The 25,934-nt window shown below is 46.7% G+C and overlaps 1 protein-coding gene across 1 annotated transcript in view; it reads left to right on the forward strand.

Annotated features, from left to right (window-relative positions):
- Nucleotides 1-12: 12 nt before the first annotated feature.
- Nucleotides 13-25,934, forward strand: part of ARL3 (ADP ribosylation factor like GTPase 3) — a 30,520-nt gene continuing 4,598 nt past the window's right edge. The window contains exons 1-5 of the mRNA XM_032988557.2: nucleotides 13-157; nucleotides 9,598-9,741; nucleotides 10,887-11,003; nucleotides 15,538-15,588; nucleotides 17,551-17,736. Coding sequence (XP_032844448.1) covers nucleotides 155-157; nucleotides 9,598-9,741; nucleotides 10,887-11,003; nucleotides 15,538-15,588; nucleotides 17,551-17,736 — 501 coding nt within the window. The 5' untranslated portion in view covers nucleotides 13-154. The remainder of the gene's footprint in view (nucleotides 158-9,597; nucleotides 9,742-10,886; nucleotides 11,004-15,537; nucleotides 15,589-17,550; nucleotides 17,737-25,934) is intronic.

Here is a 25,934-nt window from a genome sequence, read left to right on the forward strand (position 1 = left end):
TGGAGGGGGCGGGGCTGATCGCGGCGCCGGGCTCAGCCCCTCCCGCCTAGACGTCGTCACGTTCCGTACGTACGGCGGGAAGCGCTGACGCTGTACGTAGCGGCGGCGGGTGTGTGACGCAGTTGCCCATGGTAACCCCGGAGCCGCGCGGAGGATGGTGAGTGGGGCGGGGGGTGCTGGGCCCGGGCCGGGCGGGTAACGGGGCTGATGGCGCCTACCTGAGGGGCCTGGCAGGCCCTAGGTCGCGGGCGCCCACCGTGGGGGTGTGTGGGGTAATGGGGGCCGGAGACACCCACCCGGGGCCTGTCGGGCCTCGGGGCCGGCGTGCCTGGCCGTGACTGACGGCAGAAGCTCGGGCAGGCGTAGGACCGTGAGGGCTGGCGACACCCACCCGTGGGTCTGGCGGGCCGGGGGGGGGCATCTGGGGGGAGCCTGGGGCAGGAGCATCCAGTCGGGCCTGGGGGCCTGGGTCTAAGGGGGTTGGGGGCGCCCAGGCAAAGAGGTGCTGCTAGGGCTGGGGACAGTGTAAATTTGGGGCCTCCAGCCACGGGAGATGCTGACAGGGGCCAGAGCCCTGGCAGGAGCTGGAGGCTATGGGGGACCTGGAGGTTATGGGGGACCTGGAGAGGGGAGTTCAATCAGGCCCTGGCAGGGGCAGGGAGGCTTGAGGATGCTATTGGGGAGCCTTTGTTGGGATGGGATCAACCTGCCTGGCATTGATTCAGTCAAGGTATGGAAGGGATGATGGAGGGTTGAGTGCTTAGAAAGGCTGGGGAGCAGGATGGCAGTGGCTCGCTTGAGGAGGAAAGGAGCAATGGAGGAGCCTGTGAAGGATGGAGGACAGCGTTCAGGGACTGACACTGGAGAGTCTGGGAGCATCTGTGACTGTGAAGGGACACTGGACAATCCAGCCAGGGTGGGAGGGGGCCACACTGGGGCTTGGATCCTGGCTACAGAAGTTGAGTAAACTATGGAAGAGCTTGCTGAGGTGGAAGGGCCAGTTGTTGATAAACAGTCTTATAAAGGGAGTTCAGCCATAGCAGAGAGTGCATGGATGAAGGGGTTGGGTGTTCAGTGATGGATGGGACTGAGGGCACAGTGCTCAGGGGCAGAAAGAAATCTGCCAGTTGGGTGGGATGAATGGTCTGGTGAGTCCCTGGGAAAATCCAGTCAGTGTTGGCTGGTTAGGCTAGTTTTCTGGGATGTGTGCTCTGGGGGTTTCTGCAAGGGGCTGGGGAGGTGAAGGACAGTCAGGGCTGAAAAGAAGAGATAGGAATACAGAGTTGGAAGGGCTGGAAGTGGCGTTTTGATGCTGATGAGAGAAAGAGAGGACCCAGGGAGGAAAGAAGTGTTCAATAGGATAAAATAATTGAGAGGGAGAAATGTGGATTGAAGGGAGGAATCGGGGTCTTGAGTGCAGTGAAGGATCTGGTTAGGGTGGAGAGCAATGCTGGGAGACAGGCAGGGCATAGTGAGGCTGTAGTATAGTCTGAATCAAGGTTGGGGCAGAATTGGATGATGGACAGGGGTGTTGGAAACAACTTGGATTTAGATGCTGGAGTAGTTGGGGTGGGCAAGTTGGATACTTGAAGAGTCCAGCAAGGACTGAAGGAAGGGTTGGGGCAGAGAGAGCTGTGGTAGGTGCAGGAGCCGCTGCTGAGGATGCAGCGTGTGCAGAGAGCACAGGCAACAGGAAATCGCAATGGGGAAAGAGCTTTCCCAAGGACAAAGCTATGTTTTGTCCAGGAGACCTCTGGACACAAGCTGGATTCATGCAAGTGGACAGCCCGGAAAGAGATGTAACCAAGAGCAGTAAAGGTAGCTCCTCATCTTCACTGGGTTAATGCTGGCTGCGTCCTCACCTGCTGGGCCACAGAGAAGGAGACTGAGATAAGGTCTGTGGGATCTGTTCTATTTTAGATCAGCTGATGATGGAGCATGTCACACCAGACACCAAAGCCATCACAGGATGGACATCTGCTGTAAAGATGAGGGCAGCTGCCTCCAGCAGTGTGGTGCTTTGTGGGACACATTTGGCCCACAGCTGCTGCTGGCCAAATCTGCTCTTCTGCTTGTGATGTCCCGATAAGATGGTGTAGTCTGGGATCTGGCTGCTGTTATCTGAGCGCTTTGTGTGTGGAAAGGGTGGACTGGGTGTTTTCCAGTGTTCATGTTATTTGATACATTTTACTGCCTCTTTGTCTATTTTTCATTTCTGGGAGTTGTTTTTTGAATTGCAGCCTCTCAGGCAGGGTGGGTGGCACTTCGGGGTGCCTGGTGGACTGGCTGGGCTGGACAGAACTGCATACTGTTTCCCTGGGTTCTCAACTTTCGCTCAAACAGAATAATCCTTAGTGGTAGAAACTCTTTGAAACACCAGCAAATATATACAAAGCAGCTATGGCAGCCTGGGAGTGTGGGTCAACAGTCAGAAATCATACAGATAGCTTGATGTAACAATTTACTGCTTGTCATCTGAGCTGTGGTAGCTGCCCATGAGCATGTTTCTGGCATGTCATGATTGCATTGGGAAGTGCTTAAACCCCCTTCAATGACTGTTTGCTTCAGCTCCAGTGATAAGAGGGTTAATGCTGAGGTTTAAATTATTTCAGTGTTCATCCAAGTGAGTAAGTACAGAGGGGAAGTGTCTCCTGCAGAGCATACCAGCATTTCTCACAGCTGTGGGGCAGAGGTGGTGGAAGGTCATAGGTGGAGCACAGTGGGAAAGATGAGCCATAAAACTGCATAGCACAAGGGACGTGTAGCACTGAAGTCTTTGGCGCCGTTAAGCAGCATCTGTGGTGGGCACACAGCAAGGGCGGAGGGAGGCTTCTACATGAAAGGATGTGCTGCTTTCCAAAGTTTAGGAAATGCTGTGTGAAGCCGGGCTTGTGGCTTCCTCATCACTGAAATAACAATCTTTACTGAGTGAGATGGTATATTATTGATAGATGGCAGGGCCAGAGGATGGCCAGTGTTTTTCTAAAACCATTGATTGAAGGTGACGTCACTGTGTGAAAACCAGGGTTTATCAAAGATTGGCCCCATTTTACAGTTGAGGAAACTGAGTCATGGAGTGTCTAGGCAGATCTGTTGGAGCAGATGAAATACCAGCATCATGGTCAGGCATTTTTCTCCTAGTCTCAAGCTCATGTTTCTAGTAAAACCAGCATCTCTGTTGCCTGCTGTAGGGGTGCCTAGTACCCAGAATTTCTTTCTTTTGCCCCTCATTGTTTGGCACTAAGGCTCTATTTAAAATGACCCCGTTTTTTTTTAAAAAAAAAAAAAAAAAAAAGGCAAGCTTTCAAGAGCTTTAATAGTGCCTCACTGCGTTAATTTCCCACTACAGTTTCATGTCGTGGTTTTGGTTTATTTTACTGATTGCTGAGACGTTGATATGAGAAACTACCTGCAGATAGGACAGTATACCAGCAACTGGCCAAGACTTTCAAGTTCTGAAACCAGACAAAGACTGCTGACATTGTCCAGTGCTGATCATCAGCTCTTCTCTGTGCAGGGCAAAACGCTCCCTTCAAACTTGCTAAAACTAGAGGAGTTTGATTTTAATTATGAAAGGAGAATTCATGCTGGTATTGGTTCATATACCAAACCAGAAAGTGCTGTGTGACCTCTTTGACAGAAAATTGTGTTAGTAGGTTTGAGCTGGAAAAACTCTGTAGGTGACTCGACTCCATTAAATTTTGGATTTCAATGCAGGAAAGAAAGTCTGCATTGAATGACACCATATGGTGGAGACATGCAGCAAGCAAATGATTTTTTTGGGAGTTTTGCCAGAGTAAGAAGTATTGAATAAACTGTGCTCAATAGATTAATTTACTTCGGTTGTATTTTGAAAAAGACTGGGTGATTTTATGACCATTAGTGACATTTGCAGTTCTGCAGCCGAAGATAAAGGTAATCAAACGTCATTCTTCAGGGCACCAGCTAATCAGTGCACTTGTCAGAAAGGGCTCCCCTCCTCCAGCTCTGTGTGCAGGATTGCACTCTGGACAACAAATATAGCCTCAGATATCCACTGCTGAAGGCAGGATATTTGGCTCAAGTAAGCCCCTGGTCATTCCCCATGTCACCTTCTCCTGTGTGACTTTCTGAAACCATCACATGCACCCTCTGTCTTTAACCTACTCTTTAAAAATGGTGAACTGCTACTTTATTGCTTAATTAAAATTAAATTGTGGGCCAGAGCTGTGCTAGGTGCTGTGCAGACAGAATGTGGAGATGTTCCCCATGCAGTGGAAATACAGTCTGTCTGAGGTGAGAGATAACCAAGTGATATGTGTAAGGAGAGTCCAAGACAGGTTTGAACTTGACATATTTGCCGCCTAAACCTCATCAAGGATTGTAGGTGTGGCAGAGAAGGAATTAGGAGGAGAATCACAGGGTGGTTTTATGGATATTTTGCAAAGTTTCTCCCACGGTTGTAGGAAAGGTACAAAGGTTTGAGAATTGAGCTCGGCAGTGCTGGGGCTGGCATCACAAGCCGCACAGAGACAGGAGCCACCACCTCCATGGCAGATGCTCTTGGCTGGGAAGGGCTTTGAGGGTGAAGACAAATAACTTGTGGTTGCAGCAGTGAGGAAGAGGGCGGCCGTGCCCAGGTGTAGATGTGGGGGAGATGTGGTCACAGTGGCAGGCTGAGGTGCTGAACTTTGTGACTATTGCATCTAGGTGAATTGATTTGATTCTAGCTAAATATATACATCTAGTAGATAAGCAATTGCTGGTGACTGAGGGTGGTTTTATTTTAAATTCATTATCTGAGCTTTGTGGCTAATAAAGTTAAACAGGATACATTTACTTCTCTTTCCTAATAGGAATCAACTGTGCTCTGCAGCAGCTTGCGGGCCGTGCTTTATCCATGCCCTGTGTATCCAGCCCTCAGTACAAGGGGAAATTGTTTTTTCCGTTATGGCTTTATATTGCCAATCTGATACAATATTTAAACAGATTATCTCAATGCTCTGTTTGTCCCAAACCAATTTTTGCTTTGGCCTATAAAGTGAATCTTCCTTTCAGCGGCTTCTGTGGTACAGGATGTAGTTACATGCATCAACTAGTTCAAAAGACCCATATACAGCATGGATTTAAAGCTGAATAAACCCACAAAACCCTTAGCTAGGACTATAAATGTCACTGTATTTTTATATATGTCTGTATTTTTTTTTTAAGAGAATAGGATTACTGCATGCAGCTATAACTGAAAGTCCTTTGATAATTCGGTGGATATTTTAAACCTAGCAATGATATACTTTCATAAAACCACACATCCCTGTTTTCTGAAGGATGCTAATAAGATGGTTAGCTTTGCTTTCATGCTCGATGTGTTTATGAGTGCTCTTGCCCATTTAGTTGCATCTCTGAATTTAATGCCCCACTCTGATTTCATAGTAATTGTCAGGAGTCTTTTTTTCTTTTTGTATGTCCCCACTCACTGTCTGGAAAATGCAGTCTCCTTATTGCTGACCTCATCAGTCTGTCTCCTCATGGTGCCTGTAAAGAAAACCCTCTCCACCAAGGACAAAGATGTTTCTAAACAAGCCAATCTGATATAAAACATAGTTTGCTTAACCCGGAGGTGACTGAGAAGCGGTTGCTGGCTGACTGTGCCCAGCCTTGGGTTGCTCTGTATGTCTGCCCTTCTCCAAAGGCTGCACACGCTGCCACGCTGTGCTGTTCATTATCTGAACAGCATCTGCAGTTCCCTTCTCTGTTACAGATGCCGCAGTCTGCTTAGTTTTGTGCAAATGACATGCTGCCCTTATACTCCTACGAGTTGCCTCTGCAGCTCCTCAGTCAGATAATGTCTCCACCGTCCTGCTCGAGGCTGCTTCTCACCCTGGACAGCCCAGAGAGCGAGTACTGCTGGCCTGGCTGCCCCACAGGCATCCTGGGCATCTTTCCTCCTCACTGTAGCTCAAGTCCCAGCATCAAGACATTTGTTTGCTGTCCCACGTCAAAGGCCTGCTCCTGTCCTGTTGCTTCTGAGCGTCCTTTTTGCACCAAGTTTTCCCATTTTATGGCATTCTACCTGACATCTCCCATCAATGACAGGGGGTTGTTTTCTGACTCTTCCCAGCCCAAGTTAGTTTCAGCGTTGTGTTTGTGAGCAGAGAAGTGTTCATCCATCCATGTGTGTGCAGCCAGGGCTACTTGTCCCACATAGAGGTGGCATGCAGCAGAGAACTCAGCTGAGTTATTTTTTCCAGTCTACTAAGCTGTCAGGAAATGGCTTTCTGTTTTCCTAGCCAGTGTGCTCATAAGACCAATTAAAAACAAAAATATGTTAGAAACCCATCTGTGCGTGGCTTTCCTTAATCTTAAATCTCCCCTAACTAGAGGGAGAATGCTGGGTGAAAGTTTACATAATATTTACAAAATAGTAACAATCATAGTAACCATTGCTATTATTTGGCTCTTGATTTAAGTTGTGTATACAGACCATGTAACCTATGCTGGCAGCTACTGAAATAAAGTCCACTTCTCTATGTTGGCTTGCTTGTCTTCCAGCCTTTTAAATCAGCTTACTTTATACCTTAGAGAATACTTTTATTTCTATATATATCCTCTCTTCTATTGGCTACCCCAGATAATCCTGTGATCAGCCATGCAGCAGTGTCACTTGAGTAGAATATGGAACGACGCTGATCGTTTTCTCATAGGCTGTCATACTAGCCCAGAAATAGCATCCGTCTACAATGGGAGAAGCTCTATTAACATTTACAACTGTTCCTCTTCCCGACCCCTGAGAATTGCTCCGTGGTAGATAAGCAATACTTTGTAACACATTTCTTTGCGCTCAGTATTTTGGAGTTGAATTCTGAAATATAAAGGCTCCTAATCCTGATCTGCTCTGGGATACACTGCTCTCCTCTTAGCAAGTGGTGCTGTGAATAGGATTAGCATTTCAACAGTCTCCTTTTTTTAACTGTGAGCAATAAACTAAAATAATAGGGCCTGATTCAGAGCTCTCTGAGGTCGGCAGTAGCACTTTGGCTGGTGTGTGTTAGCTTTGGGTCAGGCCCATAAGAATGGGGAATTCAGTGTTTCCCTGGAAAGGAGGGAGAATGTGTGAATTTTAGAGTTCCTGCTCCTGTGGGGTCTGTCTACACCAAGCTGAAACCCATGGATTTACAAGCCAACAAACACAACTGTAAATTTGACTGCAGGTGAAAAGAAAATGTGTTGCTAGTCATGCAGTTAAAACTTGTGTTTTTTAATGATGTCAAGAGCACTGAGGACATGCATATAAACAAATAAGCATTAGAGATATTTCTATTGCTGTTCCTTTTCTCTTCCCTGAGACACATGGAAGTACAGACTGTCACTGGGGCAGAGCATGGCTTGGGCAGTGTGGCCAGGGAGGTGAGAGGTTGGGTTGGGAGGGCTTGCAGTGACTGGCTGCACTGAACACAGCCCTTCAAATTCATTAGCTGTGGGCCCATGGGCAGAGCCAGCTGTGAGCATCTGGCCCTCAGGGCTCAGCCCATGATGTTACAGGCCTGTACGCTTTGACTAAAAGCAGTTTAGGGATTTACTGTGCCTACTGTGCAGGCATGGCACCCTCTACCAAGCAGAGCCCGTTCCTGATTAACAGCTCTTGAGCGGGGCCCAGATTCCCATTTTTTTACCAGCCTACTTATGAAGTAGTTGATACCCTGAGCCTGCTTATTGGGCTGTAGGACTGCAGTTTTGCTATTCCTTGCACGAGCTCTGAATTTCTGAACCTCAGCTTTCCACAGTGCTTTTTAAAAGCACAGTAACAGTGGCAATCCTGCAAATTTCAACAGCTATTCTCCAAACCCAGTTTTACTAAGTTCCTTCTCTTCTCTCTGTTTCTTACACATCACGCATGTATTCTGAGCCGTGTCTGGTAATTAAATGGAAAACTGATAAATTACTTGCAAATCCAAAATGTTTAGAGGGTGGATCAAATCTCACGTGCATTTGAATCTCAGTGTGTTTTCATCCTGTGTTATTGAAAGCTTTGACATCGTGACCTGTAGTGCTATGTCCTTTCCAAAACGCTCCCCACTTCGGATCAGTGCGATGAGCAGTTGAAAGTGGCGGCTTCCAAATGGCTGAGGTGGGGCTCTCCAGGATTCAGCAGAAAAGCACTACTACAGGCAGAGGACACATTGCAGCGGTGACAGTTGTACCGTGTCCTGCAGCTCTTTATCTTGAGGACAGGTTTCTGATTGCTGTGATCTGGAGGGGATCGGGAGCAACCTTCATGGCTCAAATCGTCCTTGGCTCCCAGCAGGAATATTTAGAGGGTGTAGTTCCTCATAGCAACAAAGCACTTCATGACATTTAACTGATTCACCTTTGCAGGTCGACAAGAAGCATTGTCTCCATTTTGCAAATGGGAGAGCAAAAAAGCTTGAGAGATGGGCCCCTGCGGGCCCAGGTTTGTGCTGATATTTGAACTTTGTTCCCAGCTCTGGGTCTTAGTGGGCTTCAACATGGGAATTGTCTGGGAGAGACCCAGCAGAATTCCTCAGGGCTCCAGAAGGGGCTGTAGGTATATTCCTCTCGTGGATTTGTTCAGGTAAATTAGTTGTAAGAGCATCTGTGTCCCAGACTGGGTATCAGTGTGGTGTGTGCTGCTCAGGCTCCGAGGAGCAGTCCCTGCCAAGCAGGGGTGTGCAGAGCAGCGTGGCATTGTGTCCAAGGACACCCAGGCAGGCATGGACTTGCAGCCTTCTCCTGTGCCCTCAGCTGCAACTGCCCTTCTCCTGTGGGGCTGGGCTGGGCAGTGAGAGGCAGATGGCAGTCGGGTGATTTGCATCTCTCGGTTACATGCCAGGATCCAGAATATTTTCCCAGCCATTTTAGAGAGGTGCAGGTCTGTGAGCGGTGACACTGACAAAAGCTTGGGTGTGCTGCTGTAACGTGCACGGTTGTAAATGAGCTGACCTGCATATTCTATTTCCTAATCCTGAGTGATACTGTCAGCTCAGAGAGCTGAGCCTGGCTAATGACTGAAATCCACTGTGCTTTTCTTAGCGAGGATGTGTGGTGATCTGAGATAGTTGTTAAGTGCTACATCCTGAGAATCAGAACTGCACGTGCCCCATGGGTCCAGCATGTTTTAGACAGATAAACGGGGTTTGAGATGATCAGGGAGTTACTATGAAAAGAACTGATGTCAGGTACATAGTAACCTGCAGTTAACTAGGAGGGAGATTAAATTAATGGGGTTTTCCCTCTGATAAAGATAATGAAGAGCTCGCAAGGACTTGGTTTGCAGCTCCTACACATGATATGCATAAGCACTGTCTTCCTGGCACAGGGAGTGCCAAACAGCTGTGTGACAAGAGCAATGCAGCCAGTGGTGCACCCCACTGAGCAACATTTGTGCTGTCTGAGACCTTGTTACTCTTGGAGATGAAGGAAAATAGGAGTGAGGGGGAGGAGTAGAAGAGGGAATGGGAATAGGGACTCTAGGAAGGGGTTCAAGGTGTCCTGGGATCCGCCACCATACAGAACCTGTTTCAAGGGAGGAGGACATGGCGTGGCGGTGGGGGAAAGTCAAGGAGGGGGAAATAACAACTACAATCTCTTTTGTGGATTTAGGGTTTACTGTCAATCCTGCGTAAACTGAAAAGCACCCCAGACCAAGAGGTGAGGATCCTCCTCTTGGGACTGGATAATGCAGGCAAGACCACACTCCTGAAACAGCTGGCATCTGAGGATATCAGCCACATCACGCCAACACAGGTGAGGAAGGCAGTGTCCAAGGCAGTTCTTAAGGTCCCACTTGCCTTATTATACAAAGCACTAATGATTCAGCAGAGTATTTCAGTAAAAGGAGGAGCAATTGGAGCCTGGTGCACCATTAAGTTGGTGTGTTTTCTGCATAAGAGGAGGCTCCCTGAAGGAGCCAGACAGCATCAGGCCAGATCTATCAGGTGGTGCAAAAGTGGATGAGTGCCATGGAGTTCTGCAGAAGGCTTTTGGGTCATGCTAGGGTTGCATGGGTGAGACTTTGTTCCTGTTCTCTTTGCCAAACAGGGGACATGTACAGGGCATGCTGCAGCACTGGGCATGCCCCTGTCTCCTTGCACCTTTCACCCAGCCAGCGCCAAGGGTCCTGCATATTCCAGTATTCCCTCTCTGATGCCTCTGGTCTCCTTTTTTTGAGCCTTGGGGCTGGGGAGAGGGATGTCTTCCATCTGAAGCACTGCAGCATTGCTCCTGTGTTGACCAGAGGAGGTTGCTAGAGAGCTATGGGAGATGCTTCCCCCTAGCCCATAGCTGCCTCCCAAAGGTCCCAGCCCTGACACCCCAATTCCAGGCCCCAGTCCCCTGGGTGGTGTGGCAGCATGTTGCCAGCCCATGCCACATCCTGTTTTTCTACTTGAATGCCCTTTCAATTGGTGCTCTAATTGATGAAATGGACCCTTCAGATGTGCAGCTGTTGCTCTGTTAAGCCCGGCATTAGCTGTGTCGTGTCGAATCGAGCCAAGACCTCTGGCTTCGTGTTAGCTGGGACTCTCTACTCAGCTTTCACAAGCTCAGTCCTGCTTCTCACAGCGCCCTTGTTTTCTCCTTATCTGCAGCTCTCCCACCTCTTCCTGCACCCACCCTGCTGAGCCCTCCTAGGGCACTAACTGCATCATATGTCTCTGTAGCCATGACAGCATCAACCCTTGACCCAAGAACACTGGCAAACTGATGGTTTGGCAGCTGTGTTCACTTTTGCCAGCACCTCTCCCACAGCCGATCCATCTTTGTGTCTGCCCAGCCCATGTCGCTGCATATTGCAGCCATGGGATATATCAAGTGTTAATGTCTCCTTATGTATGTGATCCAGCCATTTAGGTTTTTTATGCTCTATGTGGCTTTTTTTCTGCTCTCTCCAGGGATTTAACATCAAAAGTGTACAGTCTCAAGGCTTCAAGCTGAACGTATGGGACATAGGCGGACAGAGGAAGATCAGGCCGTACTGGAGGAACTATTTTGAAAACACTGATATCCTTGTGAGTATTGGCTGCAGTTGAATGCTGTGTTCATGCAATGGCTTTCCAAGGTCTCAGCCAGAAATTCAGGAACAAGTAATGTAATGTCCCAGTCCTCAGCAACACCATTGCCATTGTAACAGGAGTTATTCTGAGTGAAGTGGCAAGATTGGTTGGGTGCAGTAAGAAAAATACAGTGATGTTTGGAGAAATCGCTCAGTTGTATGTTTTTACTTTTATAGGATGGTGCTGGTTATAACCAGTTCCTTTCCTCTCATCTCAGCCTCCTTCAAATGAAAGAACATTAATAACTTGTAGTTTGCCCATCTATAGCTCCTTTCACTGGGGACTCTGGAGACCTGTCGTGGGTATTAGTGACTTAAGCCTCATGTGTAGAGGTAGGTCAGTATGGTGCCTTTGTTTTCTAATTGGGGAAACTGAGACACACCAGAATTAAATGCTATGTCTAGCATCAGATAGGAAAGCTTCTGGCTAAGTGACACAGAGAGACCCCTTGCTTTTTCCTTTGGTCTGTTAATTATAAGACTGTCCTTTAATGTTTTTGACATCTTCGGTGCAATTACCTTACAATTAGCCACAGATGACTACAATTATATTTACAATGCAGGACCTTTTTGTTTCCATGCCAGAGCACATTACCCTGGGACTCTCCAAGTGCTGTCCTGGCTAGTTTCAAAGAGCACCTCTAACAGGCAGCCACATGTGCCAGGATGATGGCAGGCTGGGGGCTCCAGGCCTCTTCCCATCCCAAGCAGTGTTGCCTGTGGGAGCAAAGAAAAGGCAAGGACTGCACAGCTCCCATGGGAAAGCAGGAAGCTCTCGGAAAGATGCCCTTCCTCCCTCCTGACACACACACAGACTCACTAAGGTTCAGGAGCTTCAGTGCACTTCCACAGGAGGATTAGAGCGACTAGGAAGAGGACGCTGCTCCAAGGGTCATGTCGGGGTCCTGAAGGGCCTGGCTGCACCTGCAGATTTAGAAAGCATTGTCCAAATGAAGCTGTTATTTAAATGGGACTAATAAACCCTCAGTAATCTCTTGTGCAGATCCTCCTTTTTCAGCCTTAACTTGGAATCTGATGTTTGAGGGCAGCCACCACAGCATAAACCCAGTTGGTTGCTTTTGGAAAGAGTAATGGTGAGATCTCCCTAAGGGAAAGATCTGGGTTTGAGAAACTAGCAGGACACACTTTGTGTACTCCTCTGTGGCCATTGAGAAAGGGGACATGGCGTGACTGTGAGGTGATTGTGCCCATTGAGTCCAAGCTCTGCAGCAGTGTGTGGTGGAGAGGCAGTAGGTATGCAGATCAAAGTCCACACTGCAAAGCAGCAGCTAGGGGATCTTCGCCTGCCATGGCAGGTGCTCAGGCTGCAGAGACTGCACACCCACAAAACAATATCTGGAAGACAGTCTCTGCTGGCAAAGGTATTGAGCTACATTATCTTGTGGGCTTCCACCCTTCCCAGTGTGTGCTGCATGGGAGGTGGAGAAAAACAGGTGAAATCGAAGACTGAAGGAGATGAAAGCAGTTGTTTTCCCTGCCCTCCTCCCACCCCAGTTAAAGCAATGTATAGAGAAAACCCTTGCTTTCATACAAGATAGAAGCAGAACCAGCTTGGGGGAAACAAGTGTTGTGAATTCATAGGGAAAACTGGTGTGCACGTGGACCTGAGCTCCCCTGCTTGCACCTGGTGCTGACACCCAGTTACAGCCTGGGAGCTGTCAGCATGTTAGTGCAGTGCTTTACTATGTCCATACACACCAAAACTGGGATCAAGTATATGCTGATGACTCTCTATCTTCTGCCAGCCCTCATCCCTGTTTTAGCCACTAATTTTACCCTCTGACAATCCTGGTGCAGGTTGTGCATCTGTAAATTGAGCCAACTCATCCCTCATGTTATTTCTTCATCCAGTCCCACCACTTGCAGTTTTGCCCAACCCACTTACTCCAGGTTTTGTTTTGGCATGTTGCTCAAAGGAGGCACCCAACTTTACGGGAATTTCTTTCTCAAGCTCAGTTTGTCCAACATGGTGTACTCAATGGGTGTTCAAACTGTTGAACTCTGCTACCAAGCACCACAGCCAGAAACACGCTCTTGTGTGGCCTTGGCCATAGAAGGAAGGTGGAGATGAGATACACTACAGTTCCCAGGACCCCCTGCTTCTGTCTTCTCCTAAACTATATTGCACAAAGCAGAAAGGACCCTCTAAAGAGTACTAAAAAGCAGGAAGTGATTGCAAATTCAAATCCATGCAGGTGCCTTTGAATGAGAGCTTGGTCTTGCATCACACACCTGTGATATTTGGAAGCTTAACCCAGGCAAATAAGGCGTGGATATCTGGCTGATTGCATATTCAGACAGGCACCTGCAGCTATTTGGCACAGTGCTTTCTGGTTTGGAAGTAGGCACTCCGCACATACTTTACCTTCTCTGTGCTGTGCTTTTGTGGCTTTTGCCCCAAGCGCTGTTGTCTCCAATTCTCATCTTGCAAAATAGCTCCCTAGCAAGGAGTGGAGCACTGCAGGAGAAAGCCTGGCTGGTTGGGACTTGGAGCTCTTGTTTGCCAGTTAGAGAAGCACCGTAATATGGGAGGTGCCACCTTTCAGATGAGAAATAGCACTCGCCTATTGCGTTTGTGTGTTGCTAAGCTTCCCCTGAGATGACCTGAAGGAGGACAGATGTTAGTCCATTTTCACCCCACAGCACAACTGCCAGCCCTGCAGCTTCCTTCTTTCTTTTGATCTGTGTTTCCTACCTCAAATGGTGTGGATCTTGGGAGGGGCAGGGAGGATGGGCGTAGCTGACACAGTATTGGTGTACATGCTTGGGATCGCACTGCGGGATAGGCTGTGTGTCACAGTGTGCCCACGGGCCTTTCCCCATCCCGTGGCAGAACGTGCGTGCACTGCTGACACATCCCCACGCAGCTGTGTCCAGCCCTTCCGTGTGTCCCCCAGCCTCTGTCAGTGTGCATCAGCCTGGCCCTGGGAAGACTGCAGACCCCAAGTGATCAGCAGAGAGGTCTGCGAGGTTGCTGGGTTACCTCCTCGGGCCTGGCATACAGATTCTCCTGCTGTGTGTTTGGTCCCATTTCAAACAACTCTAACACTGCTCATTAAGGGAGGGCCTACAGTTTAATAGATATTGCTGCTAGAGATCTTCCCTCCCCCTACTATTTGGTCGAAATTATCCTGGAAGCGTGGAGTCTTATGCTGTGACTGCCTGCAAGGATGCCATTTATCTTGATGGCGGGGTGCTGTGCTCATCTATTCCCTGAAAACCAGGCTGACACTTGCTCCCTGTAAGCCACCAAAGAGCATGTAGATGACGTGCTAGCAGCTTCAATCACCGCTGATGGGGAATGGCAGGGACTGCAAGCAAAATGCTCAGTGTTGTCACCAGTCCTGTCCCTGTCTGCTGTCCCAGCGCCCTTCTCCTTCAAAAACCTTCCCATACCAAGTAATGAAAAAGGGATATCAGGCAATTCTTGTCTGATTGTTATACTAAGGTTTCCCATTTCTTTAGATGTAGCTCGATACTCGTGCGCTCTGAACTGCAATAGCATTGCTAGGGGGAAGGTGGGTGGCTGGACTTACTAATTACATATCTACGGGGCCTTTGAGCAGCCTTTTAGCGTGTGCAGACCCAGATCTGCCTTCGCCGAGAAGGCTTGTTTGCATTTACAGACAGAAATCAGCAAGTGCCATGCTGCTTGGAGAGGATGGAGACCCCCTCCCAAGGCAGGGACCCTGCGGGACAGGGGACCCACCCTTCTTCATACCAGGGGACAGGTATCTGGTTGGGACCTCCACGTGGACCATGAAATGCGGTGCCCAGCCGTGAGGGGGTGGCAGGACTCTGCTGTCAGTTTTTGTGAGCCAGCTGCTCCATGTCTTCTCCATCGTCCTGGTGGACAAGCTGGCAGCTGAAGATGGAGTTTCGCAGGCTGGATCCAGCCCTCCTCCCCAGGTTGCTCCAGGAGGTTGCAGTAGGATCTCCTGATTGAGAGGAACTCAGTGTCCCCCAGTATAATCATCTGTCCCCTGAGTGCCATTGTGTGCTTTGGTGGCTTATTGGGGAGGTGATGAACCCTGCTAGAGGGAAACGTGGCATGGTCACACCAGTGCAGTGCTAGTACACTGTTTGCTAGGGTGAGAGACCATGTCTGACTCCTCAGGTCTTCCCCTCCTGCACTCAGCTTCAGCTTGTAAGCTGGTCATTTGAAAAGATACTAGGCAGTCTCCTGTTTTCTTCAGATGATAGATGCTGTGGATATGGTGAGAGCATCCCCAGCACTGCCCCCAGCTCCTTTCTGATCCTACCGACGTGGCTGTCTACCCCCCCAGATTTAAAAGAGGTGGTTCCTCTCATTTCAGAATGTCATAAAGTTTTGTCAACATTTGCTATAAATAATACCGGGGATCTTTGTGCCTAAAAGCATAATTATTAGGCTTGGCTTGCTTAAGAACATGATACTTTGGAAGAGTGTCTTCTGGGAAGAGTAATTTTTCTTCTCATTTCTTTTTCAGATCTATGTCATTGACAGTGCAGATAGGAAGAGGTTTGAAGAAACAGGTCAGGTAAGTTACTTATGCCCAGCTTCCTTTGAAGTAATTCAGTGCTTCTGAGTGCCCCTTGCTCACAAAAGTTAGGAAGATGATTTTGTTGTTTATGAGAGAAATTTGCATTTCAAGAGACTTGCCTTTCAACATCAATGCAGATTATTTTGGTAGATGTGAAACAAGGAAAATAGGTAGCCTAATTCTGTTTAAATAGAACGGTTTTCATTAAAGTTATACAATAATAGCAAATGGGGCCTAATACTGAAAGCAAAAACTTCTCTAAGTCCTTTAAACTTTGCCAAACCAAGACCCTGAGGAATCCTCTTTTCTTATTTACAAAGTTGAAATGGAAATCATATTGACTTGATTGTCTTTTGGATGTAACTGAAAAAAAAAACTTAAGAACTTTGTAACTAGCACTGGCCAGAAAATAAGATTTCTGTTTTGCAAAGTTCTGATGTTTTGTAACATTTCGTATTGGATGGAACAAAAATAGTACTTTTGATTTTTCTTTTGTAAAATTCAGAAAGTGACAGTGTCCCAAAATAGCTAGCAACAGATTTACCCCCCCAGACATGGGAGATTTAGCATAAAGCCCTCTGTTCTGCCTGATTTGAAGGAGGCACTTAATCTTTTGCCTCTCAGGTATCATCGACACACCCTAAACAGCAGAAATGTTGGTTGTTCTAGAGGTGGGGGGAATCTTTCCCGTGTTGGAGCTATTTAATTTTATATCAGTAATTAAATAGTCATTGGGCAAAAGAGAATGAGAGGAGGCAGAAGCTTAGAGCACTTGCCTGAGACAGGCAAAGTCAGTCTGGACCCCTCATATTTCTGCAAACACTTTTGGTTTCAATAAATCAGCCGTGTCAGATGAAAGGCCTATTTTGTTGAAAAATTCCCAGCCAACTCTGTTTATAACTCCATTCTCTCGTCCTGGTTTCCAAACTAAACATTGCTTTTGGGGGGATGGAGTCAGATTTCCACTGCAGTTCAGCATCTCCCCAACTGCACTCATTTAATCCAAAAGTTTCTGGCCACTGAATGAAAGACACTAGGACAGTATCTGAGAGCATGGGGTCTTTCCAGCTAAATAAGGAGCCCACAAAAATCTCAGTACTCATCTATCTGTAATGCCAGCAGTGCCTACAGGTTCAAATTCTACTGGGTTTGTCATATGTTCACATAGGGAAATGACTTGAGACTGTGTGCTTGTTTCACATGAGGCCGTTGTACAACCCTAGACATGAAGTATTTCAGCCATCGTTGATCCACTGCAGATTCAGATTTGACCTATTAAAAGAATCTCTTTGAGTCACCCAGTTTTGAATGAACAAACCCATTTCTCAAGATGCCACCCAATGTGTGCTGTGCGTATGAAGCCAAAATCCAGCTAGTAAAGCTGATATAGCTTGTCTTCAGCTAGGCAATGCCTTCAAAAGCATCAGCACTTTCTTGTGGGAGGGAGATTTCCATTTCTGGGGGGGGGTGGGGGGGGAAGTCATCTCCTACTCAAATTGCAGCGTATAAAATTTGGAACAAACATCTGAAACTCATTATTAGCGAAGATCTCAGGGCTGGTGTCAATGGCTGCTCAGGTACAAATGCCAGTCAGGCAATAACTTAAGACAGATTCCTCATATTGTCAATTTACATGTTTTTTTCTGTTTCATCAATTTTGGTCTCATGGGAACAGGGAATGGTGAAACACAGAGTTGTAGGCTTCAAGGCACTGCTAATTTCAGACCAAGATGAAGATTTTTGTAACCTGTAATTGGAAGAAATAGCTTTTGAACCTTGGGCAGAGATGATTGTATACATTTTTGCTCTGTTATAATAAGATCTAGGTTTCACTGGAACACGCTCTTCTAGCATTTGGCCTAAATATATTTTTAATTAGAGACAACCGCTGGTGGTTGAAGGTTTTCTTCCCTTCCCTCTCTCTGCCTTCCCCCCCACACTCCCTTGTGAATGATATAGGAGCTGGCTGAGCTTTTGGATGAAGAAAAGCTTAGTGGAGTCCCCGTGCTCATATTTGCTAACAAGCAGGATTTGCTGACGGCTGCCCCTGCTTCGGAGATTGCTGAGGGACTGAACCTACACACAATCCGGGACAGAGTCTGGCAGATCCAGTCTTGTTCAGCTCTTTCAGGAGAGGGAGTACAGGTGAGGCTCTGGAGAAGGCTTGCTGTGCCAGCAGGCCATCTGTAAGAGATTGTTGTCTGTTGATCTGCAGGGTGGGGCTGGACCGGCTGCCTCAGGAAGGAGGGTCAGCGCAGCCAAACCCTTGAAGTGCAGAACATGGGGGGCGCGTGTCTCATTGCCTGTGCAAAGGGAAGGGGGATCTGTGGGTCCTTGGGATCTCTCCATCCCTGGGAAAGGGGAGAATGATTGCCTCCCCACCCAGGACTCCTTAGCTGGGCCAAATGAAGACACTGATTTATTTCAAAGAGACTGCTGTCAGGTTAATCATTTTCACAAAACAAACCGTCTTTTACTATTAATCCCTTTGACTGTTACAAGTGTGCACTTTAGAAATCTGATTTACCTTTGTTACTAATGTCGTTTGGCATTTTGCTCAACCCAGGCGCCAGAGAGAAACCAATCAATCTTTCTGATCCAGAGAAATGCAAGAGTTGCACACGGGGCAAGGACACTTCTAATGGCAGCATGTGGGGCAGCAAAAACCCACCGAAGGGGCTGAGCTGTGATCCTGTGCTGAACTGTATTAGCTGTGTCTTGGGCTCCTGTGCTGTAGCCAGTTCCTGCAGTATAGTAGCTCTTTGTAATGTAAATGGGACCTAGGTTTGTTTATTTCACTCTTAGGCTTTCCTGAATTAATGAAATATTTGCAGTGCTTGCAATCTGAGCAGCCAGGAGTATTCCCTTCACTGATATTTAAAGAAACAGAATGGTGAAGACATTTATCTTCATTGCGGTTTCAGTAGAATCTTATTTGCAGATGCTACAGAGCTGTTCAGGATAGTCAGATCTCAAGCCGAGTATGAAGAGTCGCAGAAGAAGCCTGCAATACTGAGTGGGCAGTAAAATGGCAGATGAAATTCAGTGTTGACAAGTGCAAAATAATGCACATGAGAAGCAACAATCTTAACCATACACATACGGTGATGGACTCAAAATTAGCTGCCATTACTCAAAAGCAGATCGTTGGGAACAGCAGCTTAGTGCTCATCAAAGGCCAGAGAGGAAAATCAAATGCTAGAGAATTAACTGAAAGCAAACAAGAAACATCCCAGAAAACGTTTATTTTGTAGCAGAATAAAGGCATGGTGGGCCCATACCTTGAACATAACATTTATTTCTGCCTCTGCCCCATCTAAAAAGATTTTAGTAGGAGTAGGATTATAGACTCCATCAAAAAGTTAGCTCAGATGGATTTCAGGAGATCTTTAGACCAACCTCGTGTTTAAAGCAGGGATAACTGTGAGTATAGAGGAGGTTGCTGAGGGCCTTGTCCAATCAAGTTATATCTCCAGGCATGGAGATTCCACAGCCTGTCTAGGTAACCTCTTCTGGCGCTTAACTTTACCCATCAGAAAAAATATTGTCCATATATTTGCTCAGAGGTAGGAAAGATTTGAGAATCCTCTGTCAAGAATGATCAGTAGCACAGAGTGGCATCTGTACTCAGGGATAATAAATAAATTAGGACTTGCAGCTTAGAAGAAAGAGGACAGAGAATGGAAATATCTTCAGGATTTATAAAATAAGGTATAAAAATGTCAGATAGACTATAGCCTATTTTTCACATAGCTAAAGAAAGTGCGTTCCTAACAAAATAGTCAGCAGCTTAAAAGAAATAAAAATAAGTGCTTCTTTGCAAGCTGCATAATTAAATTGTGGCTCTCATGGTACGGGATGTTGTGGAGATGAAAGGTGTCAGTCGGTTCAGAAAAATACTAAATGAATTTCTGAAGAAGACATTGGTAGGCAATCACTGACCACTATGATCCGGACGCAGCTTTTAAATGAGGAACAGCTTAGGCCATGGATGGCAGGGAAGAACAGAGCAAGGGAGATCCTGTTCCTACATGTTCTTTCCCTTGGCATCCAGAAAGGGGATGCTGGCCTGGATGGATCATTGGTCAGACCCAGTACAGCAGTTCTTCTGATTTAAAATGCTTAATCTAATGTCTAGACCAAAACATAGTAGATGGTGTCTTCAGAAGGGCCCTTATTTAGTTAGCTGAGATACAGATTCAGCTATGTTGCAGCCATAAAGCCTATGAAAGGCTTCAACTCTGATCTTTATTTTGAAGCGGTGGTGATAGAGGGAAATGCATTCCACAATGGCAGCGTATATTCAAATCCAAAGAAGTGTGATCAAGAAAGTGAGGCTGCAGTTCACAAGCTTGCAGGCAAGCGTAGGTCCTCTTCTTCACTCCTCTAGGCTCTCCTCTAGTTTATGGAAGCCCAAGTGAGCTCTCCAGCTGCAAAGGACAGTAAAGTGGCAGATGAAATTCAGGGATGCATGTTACATGTGGCAGAACTAAATGATAGGAAGTGGCACTTTCTGTTTGTGAGCTTTGAAAAATGCCTCCTTCTCAAGCTGATCTGTGGGCTCTCTGGAGTGGGCTGCACACTTCTTCATTGATAGCACATTCTTACTGTGCCTTCTCTTTGAAGTACAGTGCATCCCTATACATCCACTAGAGTAGAATATGCAGCCCAGTACCCTCTACTGGAGAAGCAAAATCTGCTGCTGCATTCACTTCCAGAAAACAGAAGACAAGAGGTAAATAGAAGTGTTTGCAGGCCTATATATTTTGTTCACCATGATTATCTAGTCAAATTAATTTAGATGAAAGCCAGATAGTGTCCCGCTTTGTTGTCTGTAGTCTCATTGCCCTAAATACTGCAGCTTATTCCATAAATTATTATTGCAGAAAGGTCATAGAAGTCACAAACTCTCTACAGCTTATAGAAAAAGAGTCCCTACATTTCTCTTCTGCCGTAACTCCGACCCTGTCAAAGTAGACAGCAAGAATGCCAAGATCTCCCTTTCCTTGGAAATTCATTGAACAAAATGGTTTGGGGGGATGACTTTCAAGCTAAACCTGGATCAGCCCAGGAAGAATCGGCATCATCAGTCTTGGACCTCTAAGGAGAGGTCAATGTGCTCAAAATTTAGGGAAATCAAAGAAGAACTTGTTCAAAGAATGAGATTAAGAAAGATGTTTTTGAGGATCATGGCACACAGTATGTCTACCAGTAGCTCAGAACGGGAGCTCTCTGTGTAGTTAAATCTCAGGTCACTGCTTTAAGGACTTCTTTGAGAAATGACAATGAGTGACAGCAAAATAAATGCAGACGTGGAAGCATCAGGTATTCAGAATGAAAGCCGAGGAGTGAGCACGCTAACCGTCACTGCTGTTGGAATATATTAGCTAGAGTAAAATTGGAGACATCGCTGACGGATTTTGCAAGGAAGAGCGGTGGCATATCTAGTACTGTGTACATGCAGGAACAGAGTTCATAGGGGAAGATTTTTGTGATAGCTTGAAGGAAGAGCAATGAGCAAAGATAAATAATGCCAATACATGAAGGAGAAATAGTTTGAAGGTCATTTAATTAGTTTAGCTGCTAGCACCATGGTGTATAGAATTGGGTAGTTAAGACTGGGGATTTCAAGGTTAATGAGATTAGATTATGGTTAATAGAATGATATAAATTTAGAGAATTTAACTATTAATTTGAAATGGGTTATTTAATAAAACTGTTAATTAAGGAGAGAATCCATATTGTCATCTTCTCTTTTAAAATTAACTGTTGGGGACTCTGGAAAAGAAGCCCAGCAATGTCCTGGGCAGGCTCAGAAGAGAGGTGACTGGGTTAACTGGAAACCTCATGTAGTGTCCTCTGGACACCAACTGGTAGCCCCAGTTATGCCAGCTGAAGACTTCATTACCTCCTGACTGTAACCGTGGGCAGCACTTGTCTTGTTAATCAGACTTCATGGTGCCATTGAGGGAGGAGTGGCATCCCTCATGCTTAGAGACTTTTTAAAGCAAAATGTCTGCTTGGGTCTGATTTTATCCTTCAGCTCTAGTTAGGAAAGCAGGAAAGCCTTTTCTTCCCACCACAGCCATTTGGGCTCTGCCCCGGGAGCAGCGTCTTGCACCGGCTTACCCGGAGACCCTTGCACAGGGTACAGCAAGCAGGGAAGGTGATCGCTGATGTCAGCAGAGAAACGTAAGAGAAGTTACCTCGCAGTGGCTCTCTGGTGCCATGTAGGCTGTCTTGGGGTTGTGTTTTGTGACCAGATCTCCAATTGTAGTCCTTGGCATGCAAAGGCTACGTACATTCCACCCTGGCTGGCCCGGGTGGGCTGAAAGCAGGCAGCACTCCTCTGCTTTGCAGCCTGCCCTCTTGCTGGAGGTGCTACTGAGGGGCCAGGGTGTGTATCAGACATAACTCAAGGCTTTGGACCAGTCCATGCTCTGCAGCTTGTTTCTGGTCTGAAGCAAGAGTCTCCAATCAAGGCAGCAGGAGCTCAGCCTGCCCGGAGGAATCATCCTCTCGAATGATGCTGCAGCATATTGTGTCCAGAGTCTCCCAAGCATAACGGGCCCCTGGAGACCATTAAAAGCCAGTGGAACTGAGAGTAGCCACTAAACTTCTCTAATTTATGCCAGAGCTGGTTTGGCCCAAAGGACTGTAGGAAGGGCTGAGCCGCCTTCTCCCTGGTTATTTCAACCCACTTGAGAGTGAAGCCCAAGACCGAAGTTACGCTGATGCTGCGATTCAGCACTTTCAAAAGGGCAAGATTCAGAACAGGACCCCCCGGCAATGCTGTATCCTCAGAGCTAGGTTTTGTCTTAAAGATGTCTTAGCCAGGGCAGGCTAGATGGGGATCTTCCACATCTTAACAAGGTTCTGGGGCTACTTGTAAATGTGATTTAAAACCAATTTTGATGACTGCAGCTCTCTTGGGGCAGGCAGAGGCCGTGCTTGTTGAGGAAAAGCAACCATGTTTCCAGTTTACAGGGCAAAGTCTTGTGATTTTTAAGCAGGGTAAGGAGGGAGTCTACAGTGCTGCATCAGGGATACAAGGTCTCAGAGGACAAAAGAAAAGCTTGCACCCAGGCAAAAAACAATGGATAATGTACTTGCGGGAGCCTGTAAAAGCCAGCCTGTACGATGACTGGAGGTGCAAAGAAATGACAGATAATGAAGGCACAGTCCTAGCTGTGCGGAGGGAGAAGAAAGTGACAGTTAAAATAACGCATACCAAAAATGCTAGAGATGGAGAACTTTGCACTTGCCTGACCCAATTTGTTATGGCAGACAGAGGATTACATGAAAGGATTAAGCTTTCCTGTCCTTAAGGTCACGTTAGGGGTCACAAGTTTGTGGCCTTGCCTGATTCTTGGCTTGCAGGGGAGCAGAAATCAGGAGGCTTTTTATGAGGTGGAAGGGACTTGTTCGCTATGTTTGAAGCCAGATTACTTCACTCCCATAACCACAAAGCTGATAATGCAGAGTATAAGCAAGCAGTGGGCTAATCTCAAGCAGGACTTTTTATTTCTCCTGGGGAAGGCTCTACCAGTCCTTTCCCAAAGGGCATTAGAGTACAACTCCCTTGGCACAATAGCAGATGTAACTGCAGCAAGGCGGGGTTGTGCTGAGCAGCATATCTCTGCAAGGAGCATTATCCTCTTCCCTGGAGTTCTCTCTCTTTGCTTTGGTAAAGTTTACTAGCTGCTTGTTAAGGAGCTAGGAGAGGCAAAACTGAAAGATCTAAAATCTTTCCCTGGCTAAGTTTTCCCAGGGTTGACTTGAGGCTGGAATACTAATATTGTATCCGTCTCCATCCTCAGAGTGCCTGCCAATGTCTCTGTGTCTCAACAAAGCAGCCCAAGGACATCTATCAAGATCTAAATGTTACTGTAGGGATAGTACTTTTTGCACAGAGCCATCTTTTAAGCATGCAGGTATAGGGACAGAGTGTGTAGGGACAAAGGATGACAACAGTTGACTCCTCGTGGACTTGACTCTTTCAAACACTGTTTCTTCCTTTCCATGTGCCTTCCCCATAGCAGTTCTTTGTGTTTGTAGCAGCTTCCCTGGATTTCTCTATCTTACCAACCCTCCATCCTGCTTCAAACCTTAGGTAGAAAAACTGCAAACGTACCTTTTAGTTTCTTTTGCTTTCCATTGCATCTGCTATTCTCCAAAGCATTTGGGACACTGCAGAACACCCGCCCCCTGAGAAAGTTGCACTAGAAGCTACGGATGTAGCTGCAATGTGACTGAAGATGAGGAAGGTGTCTTACATGTATCTCTTTGATACAACACACGTAGAGCTCAGCATGTTCATTTTGCCTTTATCACTGTCAGGCAGGGAGATATTTACAATTAAATGTGATTTTTTTCCTGTCAGTTCATGCCAGAAGAGAGTTTTTAAAATCTATTCCTGCTTTAAAAGTTCAGTGACCTACTTACGTATTTCAAGCCTGTTTGGAGTTCACCTTTCCTCTTGCATTTTGCTATGTCATTCTTTTGCCCTCGTTATATGCTTGATGCAGCCAGGCTCCCAGCCATGGTAAATCCCATCATAAACTCTGCTTTATGACCCTCACCACGCTGGTGCTGAAATGGTCTGTCTTTCCCCTTCCCAAGCTCCCAAATGGCAGCAGGCAGAGTTTTAATCACTGTGAATTCAGGTTGTGGTCAGATTAGGTAGAAGATAGGATGCGTGTTTGTTGTTTTGCAGTGATGTATTGTTTCTGGGATTACTGTGCTGAATAGCAGAGGGTGTCAGCTGATATTTATTACTTTAAGCTGTCTCAGCTGTTCTGGTTCAGCAAATAAACCTACATTCAAAATGAATGAGGAGCTCTGCTTGCCTTGTATGCCATGATGTGTGCAAATGTGATTATTGCTTCCAAGGCAGGGGAAGCTGGAATCATTGTGGGAGCATTTTTAGTTATTTATTTATTTTTACTCTTTGCAGGCAATCATGCAGATTTTTAAAGCACACAATCAAGCCAAAGGCTTGACACCTCTTCTCCTAGCCCCATTGTTAAGTCCTGGCATTCCTCATGCTGGGAATCGCTCGCTCCCTCTCTTGCTAAAGTGATAAGCTTTAAACCACACTATTGATTGCTTAAGGCATTACATGTTTTACACCTAGGTTATCAGTGTTATTGAAAGGGGAAGACACAAAGCTACTGGGCCTTAAAATGAATCTACCTCTCGTCTTTTCCCATTTGCTCTGAGGATTTCAGACAATTTGTTTTACACTGATCTCTGCTGTGGAGATAAATAAATGAAACTGGAGACATCAACCCTCCCCAAGGTTAGAGTTAGAAGTGTTATTAGTGTAGGGCCTCATGTGCACCCCAGCACAAGCTGGGCTCGCTTATTCTTTATTTAACACAGTAACAAGGGCTGATTTCAGAACTTGCTGCTCCCCTTCAGATAAGAAGTGTCACATAGCGCAGCTATCAAGGTGAATTGGTATTTTCAAGTGAGAACCTCTCTGCTTCTGATTAAGCCCTGAGGACTCCCTCTCTTCTCTCTTAACTCTTTAGCTGCTCTCTGACATGGCCACCACCTTCGTGGCAGAGGGGCAACGTGGAGACATGGTGGTGGGTCTTGACTCACCCCAAGGGCCTGCCGTGCTGTTCCTGTGGCCATCTGTCCTTGGGGCAGCTGAGGTCCTTGGCAGCCTTTTGGCAGTTTGGGGACAAGGGCATAGGGAAGCAAGTGACGCTGCTACCATGGGACTAGCAGTGATGCTGGCCCAAAGCCTTTGGTCTTTCTTAGGGTCTAACTATTGTTTTAATGATCCAGAAATGACCGTTGAACATGATACAGTGAAATCCTCCCCTCCAGAAGTCCATGGTGATGTTTGCCCAATTTCCAAGCACAAATATGTGCCACATTCCTCTCATCCCCAAAACCCTACCTGCATCCTCTCGGCCCCGAGCCTCCCTGTCGGCACGGATACCTCATAGGCAGGGTAGAGGTAGTGGATTTGATGGGTCACAAATATGAGGAGGTCGTGCGTCTAGTGATCCGTTGTGCACCTCTCACAACAGATAAGTGACAGGAGCAGATAAAATGTCACTTTGCTTTTCAACAGCATATCCCATTCTGGGATCTCAGCAGTAAACTCACAACTCAGGTATTCACAGCACAAATGCTGCCATCGTGTTTGCAGTGGTCAGAGATGTCATGCACGTGTTATTATGGAAATACTCTAAGAAGCCTTTTGAAATGTGACCACTTCTATTCTCACTGAAGCCCTCTGGGACCCCCGAGGGCCCATTTTCTGTGGGAGCTCTGAGGAACAGGGACCAGGGTCCAGATCCAGTTATTGCAGTGGCTTTCATGGA

The sequence above is a fragment of the Tyto alba genome, unplaced genomic scaffold (genome assembly GCF_018691265.1).
Source record: "Tyto alba isolate M040663 unplaced genomic scaffold, T.alba_DEE_v4.0 Super-Scaffold_1, whole genome shotgun sequence".
Taxonomy (NCBI): Eukaryota; Metazoa; Chordata; class Aves; order Strigiformes; family Tytonidae; genus Tyto; species Tyto alba.